This window comes from Coturnix japonica, chromosome 7 (assembly GCF_001577835.2).
Source record: "Coturnix japonica isolate 7356 chromosome 7, Coturnix japonica 2.1, whole genome shotgun sequence".
NCBI classification, from domain to species: domain Eukaryota; kingdom Metazoa; phylum Chordata; class Aves; order Galliformes; family Phasianidae; genus Coturnix; species Coturnix japonica.
The window spans coordinates 18,820,640-18,840,900 of record NC_029522.1 but is presented as its reverse complement, the minus strand read 5'-3'; the positions used below and the strand labels follow the sequence as shown (position 1 = coordinate 18,840,900).

Here is a 20,261-nt window from a genome sequence, read left to right as displayed (position 1 = left end):
ACAATGCAGTGCAACACAATGCAGTGCAACGCAATGCAGTGCAATGCAATGCAATGCAACGCAATGCAATGCAATGCAATGCAATACAATGCAACACAATGCAATGCAATGCAATGCAATGCAATGCAATGCAGTGCAAGGCAGTGAATGCAAGTGTGGTCAGGGCACCGCCGACCCGGGCATTGTGGAGCAATGCAGGACATATCCAAGCAGAGTCGTGAAGGTCTTGCAGAGAAACGCAGCGTGCAAAGCAACACAGCACTGAGCAGCGCTTGCAGTGCGGTTGGGCAGCACACTGTGCAGGGCAGCACTGCAGAGCAACGCAGGGCCGTGCAGTTCTGCATGCTGCAATGCAGCGAGGTGTGTTCCAGCGAGGTGCTGAGTGGCACAATGCAGCGCAGTGAGATGTGATGTAGTGCAATCCAAATGGGTCCATGCAGTGCAGCGTGGGGCTGTGCATCAAGTTGATGCACGAGATTCAGTGCACTGGGTTTGCTATATCCACCTGTTTGAAGCTTGCAGTGCAGTGATGCAGCTCACAGGTTCCCTCCCACTCCCAGGAGGTGCCCAATGGCACTTAGGCCTTTCAGCTTCTTTCTGTATATAGCATTGCTGTACCATAAATATATGTTGATGGGAAGTGCAGTCCTCTGTGTACACAATGACTCAGCAATGCCACATCATCTATTTGTAACTACTTTTATTAAAGTGAAACACACACAGTTACAAGATGATAAGTGCACAGTCTGCATAGGTCCAGGGCTATGCATATCATTACCTATTAACTTTATAAACTATTTTCAAATGGTTTGAGAGTGTACATATAATGTGTCCCTAGAACATGTGTGCCCCCACTGAACAGCCCTATAGGTAACTCTGTCCAAAGTAGTGCTTCTACAGAAAGGTTAATGGTGTAATTCCATCCAGCAGAAATTCATCACTCTTTACTATCCTAAAAACTCGGGAAGCAATGGCTTTGTACATGGATGTACATAATGCATAGAATCACGCAGACATTAAGGTTGGAAAAGACCTCTAAGATCAATCTAGTTCAATCATCAACTCAACCCCACCATGCCCTTCAGAGCCACATCTGCCCTGTTCTTGAAAACCTCACACGGCAAATCTAAAGTAGGAGCGTGCATAGATGGCAACAGGTCTGGTGTGGCACAGCAGCTCCCCTCCCTACTAGTTCCCATCTGCCTTGCTTGGGAAGAAGTCTAGGCTGTTCTCACAACTCTTGCCCACGCCTCTGCAGAACTGAATTTGGATGGTGAGTATTAAAATAGTGCATTCTAAAATAATTTCTTATCCTGACCTTGGTGACTATGAAGACTTATTTAAACTTAAAATGTAGGTAGATTTAAAAAGCTCTTCAGAGACCTAAGTGTAAACAGCAATCAAGAAATGCCCTGTTACATTTTATATAGAAAAGGCAGCAGCATTTTTTAGACTACAAAAGAGTATTCTACTTTCTGAAAGTGATAAGGTATTCTGGATATGCCTGAATGTCATTAAATATGACAAACATCTTTGGAGAACTCACATCATCAACTACGCTGTCATACAGGTCAGTAGGATCTGCTGAGCATTTTGGAGGTGGGGCGGGCAGCCCTTTGGTCCCAGCACAGAACTCCCCTGTGAGGACCCGAGCCAGGTACATGTATTTTCTGCCATTCGAATCTGGTCTTGAGTAAGTATCCTGAGCAGAGTAAGATGCATTAACGGCAAAGTAGGTTCCATTTCCAATGTTTGCAGCTGTTTGGAAAGATGTTTTTAAATGCAGTTAGTGTTTTTATTCCCAGAAGAATCTCTAAATCTACCCACCCCCACCCCCTTTATTTTTTTTTCTTTTAATTCTAAAAAAATCATAAATTGGTTGTAGTTTATCAGCACAGTCTGAGTAATAATCCTTTTTATCAGAATCAAACATGAATCCCCTTCGACCAGGCTGAAGTGTCAATCAGATCTGAGTTAGGCTGCCCAAGTCTCTCAAGGCCAAGTCAGCCCTAGAGATCTGCTGGCACTGTGTACACCTTCAGGAAATTAACTGCTTTGGAAAATGACTCACCATTGATGCCAGCAAAACCACGATTAAATCCATTGTAGTTGATTGCGCTCACTGAGCTTTTAGCTGTTCCGTGAAACAGCAGCTTCTCGTTATCTTCACTTCTGTTCTTCATACAAAGAGACTTCTTTTTGATTTGGTAGGTCTGCCAGAGGAAGGGATTTTGTACTCTATGAATCTGCAAAGTCAGAAAAGGGAGCTATAGTAGGAACCAATACTGATCATGACCACAAAACATCAAAAGCAAACCAAACTGAAAGAATGGCAATAATTATCACCATACCCTGTTACTGCACGTTTCATGAGCCTCCTGAAAATCAGAAACCAAGTAAGTTACAAATGGTTTTTGAGCTTGGTAATTTTTGGCACACATTTGTCTTGCATTGCATAGTGTGTACAATGCAACCACAGTAGCACTGGTATTTTCAGAAACAGGATGTTTTACCACTGCTACAGGAAAGGAGGCATTGATGTGAGATGCATTCCGTGCATCCTAATAATCTTTACTTATGATTTTTCCCATGAAAATTGTAGGCTGTAGTGACAACATTACAGTGGATTTATCTTCTAGACCTAGATTTATCTTCTAGACAGTAAAAATCTTTACAGCCAGCCTGCAAGGACAGGGCTGCAGAGAGCTAACTGGGTAGCTGGCTCTTCTAGTAGAGTATCTGCAACTCCAAACGTTTCTTGGACCTCCCATCAACAGATTTGCACCCTACAGACTGACGGGCAGGTTTGCTGCACTTGGTGGCCAAGTCTTGTCAACTTTTGACAATGAAATGAACTGCAGAAGAAGAAACAGAGTTTAATCCAATGCAGGAATTTTTAGAGAGACTGAGAAGGCGTATTAGGTTACAGAAACATGACAAACAGATACTTGGGAAGGACATCAATGATTTCAGCCCAAGAGTTCATTTTTTCCCCCCATAGGATTTCACCTTCTCTATGGTACAGCTGTGAGCAGTTTTCTGAAACCTCTTCTGAACTTCAAGATACTCCTGGCACGACCGTGTGAGGACCACCAGTTTGACCCGTTCCCCTTGCATGTCTTCCCAATTTGCAGGGAAATCTACCGGCTGCATATCTGCAAAACAGATAATTGTTTAAGCATCACTCGCATCTAGCTCACTATTGTAGGTGTCCTGCAAACTGGCTGCAAACAGGAAGCTGAGAGAACAGTAAATATTATAAAATACTTGATAACAAAAATGTTCCTTTGTCAGATTTATGCATGAAGCCCATGCTTACTAGTTACATACACACAGATAACATTTGTGTTTACAGTACAAGTTATGATTTTGGTCATACCTACTCTATTACTAATGAGGAATTTAGAATTGCTGGCTATGACGTGACCAGCTAAATAAATAAGTAAGTAAATAAGTAAATAGCTATGGAGAAACTTACTTCTTTGGAATAACTTGTTTGTAATTATCAGAATTATCATTCAGTAACCACTCCTATATGTTTCTTATTAGTAAAACTGTAATTTACCTTCATTCTTTGGCGCACGTTGAATGCTTATAGTTCTTCCTTGGTCATCATGAGCCTTTAGAGTATTCAGATCCACCCTGTAGGAGTTGTTGTTAATTTTGATAGTCAGATGTGGTTTTTTACCCATCTTGGCATCTTCCAGCTGCATATTTGTCAGTTTATCAAAAGCAACAAAGCCATCATCGATGATTTGATACCTCCACTCTACTAGGTTGTAAACAAGCTCTGCCTTGAATTGTTCCTCTTGAGTCGTCTTTATTTTTTGGATCATTTTTTGAACTTCCACAGAAACAGAACAGACTTCCCTGCTAATACCAGAAATCGTAATGCAAGGTGGAGAGTGGTTCTTATCAAGCTGAATGGTAACATGTTTTCCTCTTTGCAGATTTGCCAAAGTCTCAATTTCTCTCTCATCAAAATTTTCAATCAGGTCATCTACAATCTTGTTTTCAAGCTGTTCCTTTAAAATCAAATCTGTTATCCAGGATTCGGTTGCATCCACATTTTTTTTGCTTTCTCCACAAATTTGAAATATAACAGTATCAACTTTCTTCTCCAAAACCGAGAGCTTTATCTTCTCAGAGGATTTTTTTTTGTCACAAAAATACGCTGTGAAGAAATTTATGTTAACTGTTAGTCTTATATACAAGAGCTTTAGTTTTGTGAGCCCAAGCACACAGAAAACCCAGCTACTTACATTTTAGCGTAGATATCCATGTTTGTGGTTCAAACCAATCTGAATGTTCTCTTTTCTTCATGCTTTCATAAAAGTCTTTCAGCATGTGTTTCTGGAAGATGACTATTCTAATTTCCTTCAAATACTTTACTGATCTACTGCTTGCAAATTCCACTATAGCATCCAACATTTCATCAGCTACTTTTGCTGGACTCTGTTGTGCAGCACCTAAACAAAAAATAAAAGACATGTATCAGGCAGTAAACAATATTTAAAACAACGCGGCATCCAGATCATACAGGTTGGCGTCGCTATCTCTTCTCTCATTATGCCTTCTCACCAAATAGCATCATCACAGCTCTAATCACTCCCCCATGAAAACACAAACCTGTTCCAATTGCTGGGAAGGCAACAGATTCGTACTTCCTCAGCTTACACTCATGAAGCACTTTGGAGACCTGACTCTTCACATTCATATTGTGAATCAAGTGGATGATTTTCCTGCATGACAGTGCACCACCCTCTGTGGTAATAAAACCACTTTGAACCTGTCCAGCTGGAAGAGAGAAGAAAAGGGTTCTTGTGTTTTTCAGAGCAATGCTGTTTGGTTATAAACATCTCAGACTGAAGACATACTATGAGAATGAATGGACTTGTGAACACAGAGTCTATTTCAGCCAAAGGGACTGTTTCTGCTCTTAAGCCAGGAGCATGCTTGAATAACTTCAGGGCTAACATCTTACATCGTATTATTTTCCAAGCCTTTATTAGCATCAGAAATACTCCAACACCTGTTCAGTTGTGAAAAGAAAAACTCTTAAAGCATATGCGAGGGCAACAGGTCTTCTCAAAACTCCTAGCAGAGAGAGGTTTTTGTTTTGTTTTAAGATAAAATTATTATGCTATCAGAATACAGAATTATAGCAAGAACAGTAAGAGTTTTAAGAGAAGAAAAAGAAATCTAATTTTAAAAGTGTATGCGTTTTAACGTACCGTATTGATCAATTTCTTCTTCTACATCAGAACCAGCAGCATCCATAATAGCTTTGAAAACCCCTTAAATTATTCAAGAAAAAGCATGCACGTTCATTAAATCAGCTTCAGTACTTCTACTCGAAACTCCAGCCAAATTCTGTAGTTTGAACACCCCCAAATATCACAGTACAAGAGCCAGCAAAGGGCAAAACCTTGCCAGTTCCTGAGCCCTCTACCACAAAACTGCACTGTCTGCAAATATAACGCTGTCTTTGTTATTGATCGGAAATCCCTAAAAAATTACTCCTATTTTGTTTTACCTGGCAGTATTATGACCTTCACCAAACCCTCAGATTGCTTTGAATTATACATTCAGTGTCTTCATTCTTACACAATTGAGGCTTGGGCTAGTAATGTATATGTAAAGAAATAAATCAGGATGAGCATTATTACAAAATTTGATCTCAAAAATCCCTTTTATTTAAGCCTTTTTCATTTTAAACCTCATCCATGTAGTCTGAAAACTACATGGAATATTCAGAACGCATGACAAGCCAGTTTAAGATCTATTTCCTGACAAATCACTGCTTTCTATTGCTCATCTGAAAAATAAACTTCATAAAAGCTTCACATATGGACAACTCTCTCCCCTCTGTGTTCCTAGAAACCAACATAAATTTTCCACTAAAGAACTACATATTCATAGTGCAATACCTGACTTGGCATCTAATGTTCGATTTGATATGTTTACAATAACTTCTGTGTCTTCATCGATAATATCTCCACAAATTACTTTGAGAGTAATGGAACCAATCTGCATCGTATAATCTCCTGATGCTTCAGTTGAAACAGGGCTGATGAACTCTGCAAAGAAATGAAAATGATCGTAAAACACTATGGTTATAGCTTTGGATGTTATCCCCTTCCACTGATGGAAACTGTACTTTATCCTTGTGTGGAGTTTACTGTAGATCAGCTTGAGAGCATCTTGACAGTCTCTGCCCACTTCTCTTTAAAACCATTTCTGAAAGCAGGAAGGTACAGCATTTTTTCCCTACTTAGATACTGTGAAAGTGAAACCAGCTCGATTCCTGTAAGTTTGTGCAATATCGGTTCAGGAAGGACTGCTAGTGCCATGTGATAAGACCAGCTCTGTGAGAGACTTTCTTCTCTCAACTCTTAAATGACACGAAGCATTATCAGTAATAGAGATTCCAACACAACCTTAAACCTTTTGAGCTGGAATACTAATGGTTCTCTTACCAGGTTATCCTCCTCCATGAGGGGAGGACCGGGAGTCTGGTCACACTAAGCATGCCCCCAACAAAAGAAATTCCTCATCAAGATGTTTACAACTGGAATCTAAAAACGTCAGTCCATTAAGAGGAAATGAATGTTTTTTCTTTCTTATGATATCTTGCCTGTTTCCTGCTACACACAAAACCACTTTGCAGTACTTACACTCTACCGTGTGTCCTACCTCCTGTCCCTTCAAAACTTACCCATCCGTGGCACTGCATCACAGCGCATCCCAGCTACCCTACGTTTTAGTTCACTGGTAAAAGCCTACAAAGAGAGAAAAGGTACCAAAGATACAATTTCAGACTTTACATCCCGAATATTTATATAATTAAATGTATCAGTCGTGTAACTCTTGCTGAGCCATCTGATGCATTTTGCAGCAGAGTTTAGGCACTATTACTAACAGTGGAAGGCTCATAGTGGACAGTGTGATAATAGATACTGTCTTCACATTGCCAGAACGGCTCTGTGAAAAGATGAGTGAGCATCAACATGTGTTTACAGTGCCAGCAAATGAGGCACATTTTGTCTGCAGCTTGTGTTCACTGGGAGTTTCCTTTTTAGAGATGTTGAATGAGATACCAGAGTGATGCCCCCTTTCACTGGCCCAAAGTAGTAAAAAAGTGCTAAATCATTCTCTTAAAAAAGCAACGTGTCACTAATATATTGGTAAAGTTTCATTAGAACAGCATGTGACATGGGTGGCTTTGCCCTGAGAAAAAATACCTCAATGTTGTACACATCATCTGGGTGCAAGAGAAAATGAACTTCCTGGAGACTCTTCCGAGTGCGACTGCTGCTGAACTTGAATACTTCATCAAACATTAACTTAGAAACAACTGGTTTAGGATATCTAAATCCTCCAGTTCCAATAGCTGGAAAAGTGATGGAATTCAGTCCAAATTCTTCAGCTTTCAACAAGCACAAATTGAATGTGTTTTCCAGGGCCTGTAAAACACAGCAAAGATCAAATATTTAAGAAAATGGGGAAAAAAAAAATACTTTCGTGTCACACATTGTTAGCTCCATAGAGAATATGCTGGTATAAGAAAATGCTGAGGGTATACAAGGCATCTTTAAGGTCACTGAAACAGGAGGAAGTGAAATTCATTTTGTCTAAATTAACTGTTTTAAATGCTGACCATTCAAATACTTAAAAACTAAATTCAAACGTACCTTCAGGGCCTGCTCACTTCCTCTGTCCCACTGAGGAAGTATAGCATGAAACACGAACTGGCAAGCCAGAGTACATCCACTTGTGCAAAGCACACACCCACTACCCGTTGCCTGTTGTCCTCTTTCTCTGTCAAACTCCATCCTGAGCTGTTGTCCAGCCTCTCTCAGTAAGGCACTGCAGAGAGGCCCCACACCAAACTCCAAATCTGTGCCAACGCTGTTGACGATAATGTCCGTCTACAACAAAGTGAAAACAAGAATATCTGTAGCCAGACTTCAAAGATGCATTTGTCAGCATCATTGCAAGATACAAAATGTACTGCATAAAGCACGTGTAAGCTACAAAACTTAATGCACATTTCCTCCCTTTCATTGAAGTGGGACTGAATACTGATCAGAAGCAGCATCTTTTACACCAAAACATGGTGAAAGAAGGTTGCTGTGCTTTCATGAGGCAAAGCAGGCCAAGTAGTTTGCTTTCCAGCTCCACAGGAGGTATTTTATTTACAAATCATGTGTGCCCCGCTGAACATTTTTACATCTAATATTTTACATCTAATATTGCTCTTCTGTTGGTTGCAACAGGCCCTTAAAGACAGACAGGAGAAGAAACTAATATTGGGGAAAAAACAGAATCAGGTCTAGACTTTGGAAAAATAAACTAAGCATGCACTCTTCTGTGTGTGCTCTTCTGGGACTGCTTTTCTCAAGTCATTTCTTCAATGACAACGTCACACTTTACACATTGGTCCTGATATGGAGAATAAAACCCAGCTAGGGACTACACATCTGAAATTCATGGCTGCCCACTAGAAATAGCCCCAGAATGACAGACCCCAGTCTGAATTCTACCAGTTCTGCCACCTTGCTTTCTTCTTTAGCTACCACATGGAAGATTTAAAGACCTACCGTTGCATCTGTAATGTCTTTCTTCTCCACTCGGATGCACAATCCTTCTGCGGTTATAATCATCTTCTCACCATCTGTAGCCATGCAAAGATCCTGTCCTCTCTTCTCCTTCTGGCTCTCCCCCTGCCTGTGATCTGTATTGAATCCCTGCTGTGGCACTGAGGAGGATGGCTTAGCTGTGAACACTTTTTGCACAGTCTCACTCAGAACCTGAACTGTTTTTTCATCAATGGCAACAAGATGGATCTCCTTCAAGCAGCTGTCCCTGTTGAGTTCTTCCAGGGCTATCTTGATAGATGACACAATCACATTTAAACACTTGTGCAGCGGGAAGCCAAAAACCCCTCCGCTTACAGAAGGGAAAGCTATGGAGCGATGATTATACGTTTCAGCCAGCTGCAGGCTCATTTTAATGGCCTGTCTTAACAAGTGCACACACTTTCCTGCATTCTTCTCTTTCCACCGGGGCCCAACAGCATGGATGACCTGTTTGCAGGGCAGCTTCCCCGCTCCTGTGATCACTGCGTTCCCAGCCTGCAGACGCCCCATCTTCCTCACCACCTCATCACATTCAGCCTGCAGCTCTGGACCAGCTGCCTGGAGCAGTTCCCAAGCGAGACCACCGGTGTGTTTCAGGTCTTTGTTTGATGCATTCACCACAACATCGACTGGGTAATTACACAAATTACCTTTATACACCAGCACTTCAATGCCACCTTGTAGGGTTTGCTTGTGGTACAGCTTTCTTTCCTCTTTTTTATCAACATTTTCACTCTTCTGTTGTTCTTCTTCCTTCAGCCTAATCAGACAATTAAACTTCTGCTTTGCCTCAAAAATAAACGCATCTTTCCTGTCAATGAAGAACTGCTTTGCCCCTGGTTTATCAATTGACACATCCTTCAAGTAAAGGGATGAGATAATTTTTTCCAACTCAGTGGCTGCTTTTGGCACTTCTGCTCTAGGTCCACTCAGAGAAATACGTGGTGTCTCGGTATGAAAGCGTATTGTCACACCCTTCTTCCTCAGTTCATCACAAAGAGCAGATTTCTCCTTCTCTACAAACTGCACCGCTGCCATCAATTTAGCGGGGATTTCTCTTTCCACCCGCGTGTTTCTATCTATAAAATCATAAAGGTTCTGATAAACTGCCTCTACAGTCTCAGTAAAGCCAGTAATAACCACTGTATTTTCATTTCCAACAGGTTCACGGATGACTACAGTTTCCTGGAAAGAGGGGTACTTCTTATGCAAGGAGTCCAGCAGATGACTCCACTCTTTCATTTTAGTGAGTTCACAGTCCTTCATGTCAATGCTTTTATACGTTAGGCTTGCTTTTAACTGCTTTTCTCCTTCCAACAGATCTTTATGAGTCTCTCCAAACAGCATCACAGTGTTATCCTTGAGCTCATAAAAAGCATTAATCTTTTTTGCAGCAAATAACATCTCTGACATTGTCTTACTATTTACACACTGTAGATGTAGGAAAACATCGCGATGAACACTAACCGAAGTCGAGGGCATATACAGTACCTTTTCCAGTAAGATGGCTTTGGTTTTGTAAACTTCTGCAGATAATCCACACAACTGCACTGTCTTTTTTGTGTCATCATAAGAGATCTTTAAGCATGGATATTCTTTGTGAATATTCTCTTCTAGCCCAGCATTATGCAGAACTGCATACTTCCCTGGGGTGACCGACACAGAAATCTCAACGTTCTGTTGTTTCCCTTCACTTTCCTTTATGGCTTTTCTCATGCATTCCCCCACTTCTTTCTCTGCAGTGTCCACAGCTGCTCTGTTGCCTGCTATCACCACCATCTCCTCAGAAATATCAGTTATGATCAAATCGGCATCTTTCATCAACCTGCTCTTCACATCCTTCCACTTTGCTGAATTTACTTTACACTTTGTAGCTATGTAACGTGACATGATACGTGAGAACTCAGTAGAAACATCTTGCTTCCAGGTCTTGATCAATTTAAACATCGTTTCCCTCTGCTCAGAGAGAGATGATGATGGACACAGCGTGATTTCTGGTTGAGCACAATCTGTCTGTGGCCATTTTAGACAGCAGTGGTGACCGGCCATTTCCTGGTTTATGGCTTCAATCAGTTTATGTTGCCTTTGTAAAAACTGCCAGACATAGGGATCTAGTGGCATCACCACAGACTCTGGCATCTTGGTAGCTGGTCTTTCTTTTCCATACAGAGCTGTTCCCAGGGAGTGGTAATAGGGATGCACAGAAACTGGTGTTTGTTCAAGTAAATGCTGCTTTTCCAAGACAGTGATTACATCTAAGAGTTATATACACACATACACACATCATTAATTTCAAATCAAATAAATCTATGGTTAGCACAATTAAATTGAACAAAATAACTTGTGGTGTCTGGCCATTGGAAGCAGCTATTTTCATGTCTTTTCAATTTCCAGCCACTCTGTAGGGGACAAGCAGTTCCAAGTAGTTTAGTGAATAGGCTTATGTCATTAATTAATACAGCTGTGCCTTTCTTTAATTTCCTAAGGAAACCCCAGCACAGTGCAGGGCCAAATCGGGGTATTACTATGAAAGGGACCTTATTTTCAACCTAAAATAAAACTCATTATCCCAGTCCATTTTTTATATTTGCCTTTCAGTAGGAGTGCACAAATGAAATGAACCATAAGACTGATGGGGCCTTAAAACAGATTACCAAGAACTGTGTCACATATTAACATAAAAACATTGCTAAGCAAATACAGAACGTCAGCAGAAGAAAAGCAAGGACAGAGGCAGCATTACCTTTGTGATCACAGAATGTAATGATGGCCGAGTTCTCCTCGGGGAAGAGCCGGATGTCTGACACAGGCCCACCTCCATTTTGTGTGCTCTCGAAATAAACTTTGAGATAGCCTGTGGAAACGTTATCTGGTATGTTTTCAACCTTGATGCTGCGAGTCACTTCAAGAAGCCTGGAGGTTATTTTGTATCTTTTCACTCTTTTGTCTTCTGCAAATTTGTTGATGAATTCTTGAATATCTGTGGATAGAAAAGCGGCATTAACTCAACATGCTTTCCCATGTCCTTATCATCACAGCTGGCACAGGAGCAAGCCAAGTCTACTTTTCCCTGTATTTGCAGCAAAGGCAGCTGCAAAATAGCTCAGCATTATAACAAAAGGTGGGAAATGGACACAGCCATTTTATTCTGTGTTGTTCATTACTACTTTCTCCATATACCCCAATAATCTACAGAATCCACCCCCATACTCAGCCTATTCCTAATTTTCTATCTGTCTCAAAAGGATAGTTAAGAAGATAGTTAATTAAACAAGTGTTCAACCTGTCTTACCAATACTGCTTAGAAAAGTAGCTACCGCAACATTTAACTCCGGTATCATTTCCACAGTGAAGTCATCATCTGCAGCTAAGCGGGTGACGTTCTCCAACAGTATCTGTATGTATTTTGCATTGCATCCTTCAACATGTTCAAGCACCACAGAAGGTGAAGTCTCTGCAGACTGTTCTGCACTCTTCTCCATGGAGCGATCTTTCTCCTGGAGTTCACTGTTTGTAAAATCATTCGTTTTCTTCAAAGCTCCTCCTGTAACATTTTTAACAGAAAGAGAACAGGCCCTGTTACATTCTGGTGCACGTTTCCAGGAATAAATAGAATCATAGAATCATCAAGGTTGGATCTAAGATCATTTGGTCCAACCATCCACCTACCACCAATACTGACCACTAAACTATGTTCCTGAGCGCCACATCTTTCCTTAAACACCTTCAGGAGCAGTAAACCCTGGACAGCCTGTTCCAATGCCTCACTGCTCTTTCTGAGAAGAAATATTTCCTAATATCCAACCTGAGCCTTCTAGCACAACTTCAGGCCATCACCTTTCATCCTGTCACTGTTACCTGGGGGAAGAGGCCAATCCCCACCTCACCACAGTATTCTTTCAAAGACACAAAGAGCCATAACATCTTTCCTAAGCCTCCTCTTGTCCAGACTGAACAATAACAGTTCCCTCAGCTGCTCCCCATAAGATCTATGCTCCAGAACATTCGCAGCCCCGTTGCCCTTCTCTGGCCATGATCCAGAGCCTCTTTTAGCAAGGAGCCCAAAACCAAACACAGCATTCAAGGTGCAGCTTCACCAGTGCCAAGTACAGAGGGACAATCAGCTCCCTGCTCCTGCTGGCTGCACTACTGCCAGGATGCTACTGGCCATACAGCCAACATCAGAAGTATCCCCTGCCTCAAGCCTGCATGGCCAAAGGGCCATCACCCCAGATTTTGCCAACATAAAATTGAGATCAGAGTGGGGAGGGGAGGCCGGGCAGGGGGGGGGGGGGCTGGGGGGGGGAGAAAAGGTCCACCTCTGCAGCTCTTCCCATTTTATCTGCATGTCCTGAAGTTAACTGCAAATGGGAACTGAGAGAGTTGTTCCTCAAGCCAACAGAGAGCAGCTGAAGGAGCCTTCAGCTTCCAGACACAGTCCAGATTTCAATGGTCTGTCAGAACCAGAGGGCTCAGCAGGACCCACCGGGAGGTGCTGCCATCCAGCAACCAACTAACAGCTCTCTGTCCACAGCATGGCAATTCCCCCCGTTAGGAGCAGCCATCAGGGGAAGCAGACAAAACCAATGGACCACACTGCGAAGGGATCACCCAGCTGGCAGGGGCAGAAGCACCCTCTCTGACACCAAAGGATGTCTGTGCAGCCAGCTGCTGACTGACCAGGTGGGAGACAAACCCCCCAACACCTGCAAGTCCCCCACAGAGCCTCACAGTGCTCACAGCAGCCATCCTTGCAAACAGTGGCAGCTTTCCTCTCACCGTCCCGACAAACACAAGTTCCTTTTGCTTACAGCAACCAAAAGCCCCCAACCCCCGTGATAGCACCTTTAGGGCTGTATGGTGTCTTCTGACCCCACTGGACACCCCCACCCCACCAGAGCCCCGTGCCACCATGCAGGCTCACTCAGGCTCCCAGTACCCCTGCCCCCTACACCCCCCACAGCCACTCTGTCATCTCACCGGGTGCTGGTCCTGTCCCTACAGCATCCTCTGGCCTCACACCTTCTGTAGGATCAGACATCTTCACCCTACGATCCCCGATGGGGGCCCACAGAGCCGGCAATGGGAGCAGGCCCAAGGGAAGAGATGGAAACGCAGGGAGCAGAGCTGGAGCAAGCAGACGAACCGAAGGGCTGAACACTGCTGGCTAGAGGGCCTGATATACAGTAGCAACTGATATGGAAGCCATAATATTTACAGAAGGGAGGCTTTGAAGGCCTAACGGAATAACCCTGACAGAAGGAAAACAAGGCACAGCTGCAGAAGCCACAGCTCTGTGCCCACCTCTGCATCTCCACATCATTGACAGGAATCATCTGTGTCACCATGCCCAGTGAAGAAAGTGTAAGAAAAGATGAGAAGCATACAAGGCAGCAATGAATCAGATTTGGTACAGAAAGGAAAATACCCCAATGCTACACTGACAAACTTCCCAAGGAACTGGTCCTTCTTGATAGCCTAGTACTGACTTTCAACAAAACAGGTATATTTTAATGTGCGGTGCTGCTTCCTAGACTGCTTTCTGAGCCACAGAACTTGCTAGAGAATTGCTGAGAGGGGATCTGGCCAAGTAGTCAAGTTCACTGTGGTAGTGGTGAGATCTGCCAATTCACAGAGTCTATTAACTGCAGGGAGTGCAAAGACACTTGGTGTGGGATTAAGACCTTCCATATACGCTTGTATGTATATCTCATTTTAGAGCAGCTATGCAGGATAAGGGAACTAAATCCCTGTCTGGATACATTCCTCTGAGGAAACAGGCTATTACAGAAGCTTAAAAGAGATTTATGGTCTACGTGTGCCAGGGTGAACCCCAACCTTGGTGCACATAGCTGGTTACATGTGCTTCCCTACATCACCTGAGCCTGAGTGTCAAATTCAGAAAGAAATTTTAAGCCCAGCACTTGTCTTGGTATGGCCTGGGATAGAGTTAATTTTCTTCCTTGTAGCTGCTATGGGGCTGTGTTTTGGCTTTAGGCTGAGAAGAATGTTGATAACACAGCGATATGTTGGCTGTTGCAGAGCAGAGCTTGCACAAAGTCAAGGTCTTTGCAGCTTCTCAAACTGCCAGTGAGAGCTGGGGGTGCAAAGGGAGCTGCAGGATAGCTCACCCAAAGCACCAAAGGGATATTCCATACCACACAACATCATGCTCAGTAACAAAAAGGGGGCAGTTGAGCAGGTGGGCTTCCACTGCTAAGGGAGTAGCTGGTCATGAGCAACGGTGTCATGTATCACCTGCTTTTTATTATCGTTACCATTATTATTCACTCCTTTCTCATTAAACTGTATCTCAATCCATCAGTTCTCTCACTTCTATGTTTGTGATTCTCATCCCCATCCCACTGTAGGTGAGTGGCTGTGTGTGCCTGGCTGCTTTCATTTCCACACCTCATCTGAGCCAGGCTGTCAAATTCAGGGAGAAACTTTCAGCCCAACTCCCCCCTGCATGGGAGATCTGATTTTATTTCAGGAAGAACCATCACAGAGACATGGACAACATTTTACCTTCTCTTTGAAGGTTGCTCGTGGCATCCAGAGCCTAAAATAAAATGAAAACAAACGATCAGTGACTGATTTGCTGTTTTCATAACTGTTTCAAAGCCCCAGTTAGGGTTAACTTGTATTCACCTTTGTGGGACCACCTAATTTCTCCTTCGATGCTCCCTGTTCGGCTGCTGCTTCAAGATCTGTGACAGTGAACTTGTATTTCCCTTTTTCTCCCAAATCCAGTTCATGAGTCTGTCTCTCAAGGACCCGTTGCTTCACTGGGGAGAACCAAAGAAAATAGTGACAAGCTGAGCAGAAAAACAACCGTATACATTAAACCACATGGCATGTCCTACTGTTAGCTTAGGACTCATACATTTCCCCACTAAACGGAAGAGCTTTAAACTCATGATGCTGACACAGCACACAGGGGACTTTCCTCCTGAGCAGGAAGAAAACAAGAACAGAGAATATCCCAGTGATAGAACATGAAGACACAAAGCTCCACCCTGCCTGCACTGCTCCACCACACATTGCCCAACCTGTGTGAGGGCGGGCGGCAGCCCCAAGGCAATACAGGAGCCCCAGGACCAGCCCCTTGCCTTGCACACCCTCTTCCAGTAGCATGGGGCTGTGGTCATCCCTCAGTTTACCAGCTGGGGAGAGGCAGCAACAAGGAATCATGGTAAGACAAGGAAAAAATATATACACATAAATATATGCGCAGACATGTATATGCATCTACATGTATTTAGCATTACTGGAATTGAATGCCTCCTTCCTGCTGCATGCTTATATTTCGTATTTTTAATGTACATCTGCAATAATAATAAAGATTAACTACTATCATATTGATATCGCTATATCAGAACTGCTGCTGAGCCCCGGGTGGCTCACAGCCAACCAAGTGACCTCTGTTCACAAAGACATTCAGGCCTGAAGGTACTGAACAGCACATCCATCCCAGCCGTATGCCGACATATGCTCCAAAAGGCTGTGAGAAAACAGCATCAAACACATTGCTGAAGTTCAAGTAAACCACATCCACAGCCTTTCTCTCATCCACTGAAGATGTCATCTTATTGTTGACAAAGACCGAATCAGAAGTTTTTTACAATAAAGGAGAGGAGACACTTGCACAGGTTGCCCAGATAGGTGGTAGATGCCCCATCCCTGGAGACACCTGAGCTCAGACTGAACTGGGCTCTGAGCACCTGACTGAGATGTAGGTGTCCCTGTTCCTTGCAGGGGAGTTGGACCAGATGGCTTTAAAAAGGTCCCTTCCACTCAAAGGAGTATGTGATTCTATGGTAGCCAGGAAGGATCTGCCCTTCACAAACCCACACTGACTGGGTCTGACCCCTTACTTATTGTGTGATGCAATGATTTGCTCCATAACGTTTGCTGGCACTGATGCCATATTGGAAAGTCCACAATTCCCTGGATTTGTTAATTTATAGCTGATCAAGTTCTATTCAAAAACCACTTAGAGGTTAGTACAAAGCACTGAATTTAGGTTTGTACATGTAAACGTTCGTACTATATATTCTATATTGCATATGACAGGCGCATATTGCATATTACATCACAGAGTTTCGCAGCACGTATCAGATTGTGAACCACAAAACAGCTCAGGTTGGAATTAACCTTAAAGCCCACCCAGTTCCAACCCTGGAACTCCTCAAACCAGCATTTCCCTGCCTCCCGCCCCCGTCCCGTCCCGTCTCACCGTCGGGTTGGGCGAAGCAGACGAGCAGCTGCCCGGCTCCCCCCCGCAGTTCGCACTCGCCGCCGCCCGAGCGCTTCGTGCTCTGGAAGTAGAGCAGCAGCTTCTTGCGCAGCGCGGCCGGCGGCTCCGCGGTGCCCCAATCCCCGCGCACCAGCAGCGGGAAGGAGCCCGGCCCCGGCCCCGCCATGGCTGCGCTGCCTTTCGCTTTCTCTTCCCGGCCAATGGGACACGGGACACGGGGCATTTCCCGGCATTGCCTTGCGGCACACACCCAGCCTCTACCCCACCGTCTATCACGTTTTCACAGCTCCCTCGTTAGGCTCCTTTCCAGGTTTTTTTAGCACTGTGATTTGCGTTATACTTTTAATCAGAGATACGTATCATAGAATCAGCGAGGCTGGAAAAACCACTAAGATCATCGAAGCCAACCATCACCCACCCCCACTGAACACATCTCTCAGTGTCACATCTCCACAGTTCTTGACAGTGCCTCCAGCACCTCCCAGGGCAGCTGTGCCAACACCTCGCTGCACCTTGTGAGAAAATACATTTCCTAATATCCACCCTGACTCTGCCCTGGCACAGCGTGAGGCCATCACCTCTCATCCTATTGCTGTCAACTGCGAGCAAAGAGCAATCCCACCTCCCTACAACCTCCTTTTAGGGAGAGCCATAAGGTCACCTCTGAGCCTCCTCTAGACTGAACAGTCCCAGTTCCTTCAGCTGCTCACTTGTGTTCCAGACCCCCTGCAGCTCCTTCACTGAGCACACTCTAAGTGTCTCAATGACTTTCAAGCGGTGAGGAGCCCAGAACTGACCACAGCACTTGAGATGCAGCCTCACCCATGCTGAGTACAAAGATACAATCAGCTCCCTGCTCCTGCTGGCTGTGCTATTACCTTTACAAACCAAGATACCATCAGCCTTCATGACCACCTGGACACACTGCTGTCTCACATTCAGCCCCTGTCAGCTTACACCTCCAGATCTTCCCCTGCACAGTTTTCCAGACACTCTGCCCCAAGCCCATAGCAATGCATTGGGCTGTTGTAAATGAAAGGCAGGATCTAGCCCTTAGTCTTATTAAGGCTGATCCCATTGGCCTCCTTCTATTGATCAAGATTATCCAAACTTTCTCCCTCATTGGTGTCAGCTGCAAGCCTACTGAGGGTGCACTCAGTCCCCTTGTCCAGATCATCAATAACAACATTGAACAGGACAGGCCACAACTCCAACCCCTGGGGACCACCACTCATGACCAGATGCCAACTGGATTTAACCCCAGTTATTTAATTACTTAGTTTGCTCTTCACATAATAAACCCTTACTAAGGGCAGAAAAAAAGCTATTTGCTTTCAGAACCTTTGATGAAGTTTCATTGCAAAAGGATTGCAGGGGATACATGAGACACTTTTCTGCTTGAGATCACAGGAAGGGCACTACAGCTGGTGCATAACAACATCTTTCCTGGCTCTCTTACATCACATTTACAGAACCTCTTACTGACCTGACTGGAGGGTGTCTCGCTCGGATAGGAGGGTGTTACACTCAAGCTGGAGGATGTTGTGCTCAGACTGGGGGGCATCGCGTTTGGATTGGAGAGTGTCGCACTCAGACTGGAGGGTGTCACACTCGGACTGGAGGGCATTGTGCTCAGACTGGAGAGTGACGTGCTCGGACTGGAGGGTGTCAAGTTTGGATTGCAGGGAGCTTTTCTCATTTCGGAGAGCCTCTCCCTCATACCAGAAGGTGTCTCTTTGATATAGGAGATCTTTTCTCTCAGTTAGGAGATTCTCCTTCTCAGCCTGGAGTTTCTTTTGCTTGGCCTGGATACTCTCTTGCTCATTTTGTACTGTCTCCTTGAGACTCTCCCTTTCAGCTCTGAGACTCTCTTTCTCAGCTCTGAGACTCTCTCTCTCAGCTTCAAAAACTTTTTCCCTCTCTGGAATGGTATTGAATGAGGCCTGATAAGCATTAGCCAGGCCCCAAGTCATTTGTGCCTCCTTAGATCTGCCCGATCCACAACATTCCTGCCTCAAATATGCGATCAAACTCTCGGGATTCTTCAAGTGTTCAGGAGTAAAGCTCCATGACACTGAAGATGTCTGTCATTTAAAAGTCTCTCCAAAGCCTCTCCTCACTCCCTGCCATTCAGCATTCTCTTGTTCTGTGGAAGGCTTCCTCAGGATGTTATAAATCCTGATACCGATAAGTAAAATAATCAACAGTAAGTTCAGGGAGATTAACACGATTGACACAGTTGACAGTGTGGTCAACTGATCATTCAAAAACTGCATAAAGGATTCAAAGAAGGGACGAGGAGCATGCTCAAAAACCACTATTTCTATAAAATTAGTTGCTCCTTCTAGAGCTGTATGCAGGTACCAAGTAAGCGTTGCTAACAGTGCTTTCAATTGATAATATATTTCTATAGCTCCACAGAGAAAAGTGGCGAGCTTAATTAGGGCCCACAATGCTTGGAGCATCTTGGAGAGGAGCATATTGGAGAGGAACCAATAGCATGCAGTCCCTATTAAAACAATTTTACTAAGAACACTTTCTTTTTCTTTCTTTCTTTTTTTTTTTTTTTCTCTTCAATAGCAAAAATAGCAGAGTTCAACAGTGTTTTCAAAGCATCCCGGAGTATTGGCAGTCCGCCTGGACTTTCAAGGTCAAGCTCCCAGGTGCAAAAATGTAAACTTTAGATAGCTCCTTAACAACAACAAAAAAAATACTCGTAGCTCTGTAAAAAGCTAAAAGAACAGCAGAAAAAAAAAACAGAAAAGAGCAACTTACGCCCACATTTTCCACCAAAATCTGTCACGGGTTTACCAAAAATCTACCTGCACCCATGATGGGCAGGGGGCAGCTGGCCCACAGGGCCACTGGCCAAAAAAAGGAAAGGGAAAAAAGAAACAGCGGCAACGATCTAAGGAGGCACACTTATTTACTAAATACTATATCGAAATACAGGATAACACAATATAATACAATATAATTGAAATTAAGGCTAATGAATCAAGCAAAATAGGAGAGAGAGTCCCAAAACCGAGATGCCTACTTTAGCTCTAGGCGAAACGGCTGGAAGGCTCCCACACGCTTCTCCCTGGCTCCGAGGATACAAGAGAGAAAGTCCAGCCCCAAAGTGAGATCATACAGCGTTCTTGTCCCGTGACTTGTCCCTGACCACGATGTTCTCTGGGATACGTAGGCTTCTTCCATGAGCTGCACATTTGGTAAAATTATCCATGCTTTACATGATGCTATGATGTGGAATACTGATAGCAAAATTACAAAACCATGACAAAAGCAAATAAATCCACATTAAATAAGTCAGTCTCCCAGCACTCAGTAGCTGACCCCTTGAAAACAAATGCTAA

At 43.8% G+C, this 20,261-nt stretch overlaps 1 protein-coding gene across 3 annotated transcripts; it reads right to left on the bottom strand.

The window, feature by feature from the left end:
• Positions 1-683: 683 nt before the first annotated feature.
• On the bottom strand, positions 684-20,169 carry LOC107316784 (protein mono-ADP-ribosyltransferase PARP14-like). Of its 3 annotated transcripts, none has more exons than XM_015868648.2 (17): positions 18,389-20,169; positions 15,294-15,430; positions 15,171-15,204; positions 11,935-12,186; positions 11,386-11,622; positions 8,604-10,897; positions 7,695-7,931; positions 7,245-7,466; positions 6,719-6,782; positions 5,931-6,080; positions 5,235-5,297; positions 4,630-4,797; positions 4,263-4,469; positions 3,566-4,174; positions 3,010-3,155; positions 2,072-2,246; positions 684-1,758 (listed from the first exon to the last, which is right to left on the bottom strand). In XM_015868648.2, the coding sequence occupies exons 1-17, from the start codon at positions 18,873-18,875 to the stop codon at positions 1,469-1,471; spliced, it is 5,772 nt and encodes a 1,923-aa protein (XP_015724134.1). In that variant the 5' UTR covers positions 18,876-20,169; the 3' UTR covers positions 684-1,468. The 3 variants fall into 3 exon arrangements, with proteins under 3 accessions (XP_015724134.1, XP_032301847.1, XP_015724136.1); XM_032445956.1 differs by lacking the exon at positions 18,389-20,169 and adding an exon at positions 16,882-17,097; XM_015868650.2 differs by lacking the exons at positions 15,171-15,204; positions 15,294-15,430; positions 18,389-20,169 and adding an exon at positions 13,623-13,869.
• Positions 20,170-20,261: the final 92 nt, after the last annotated feature.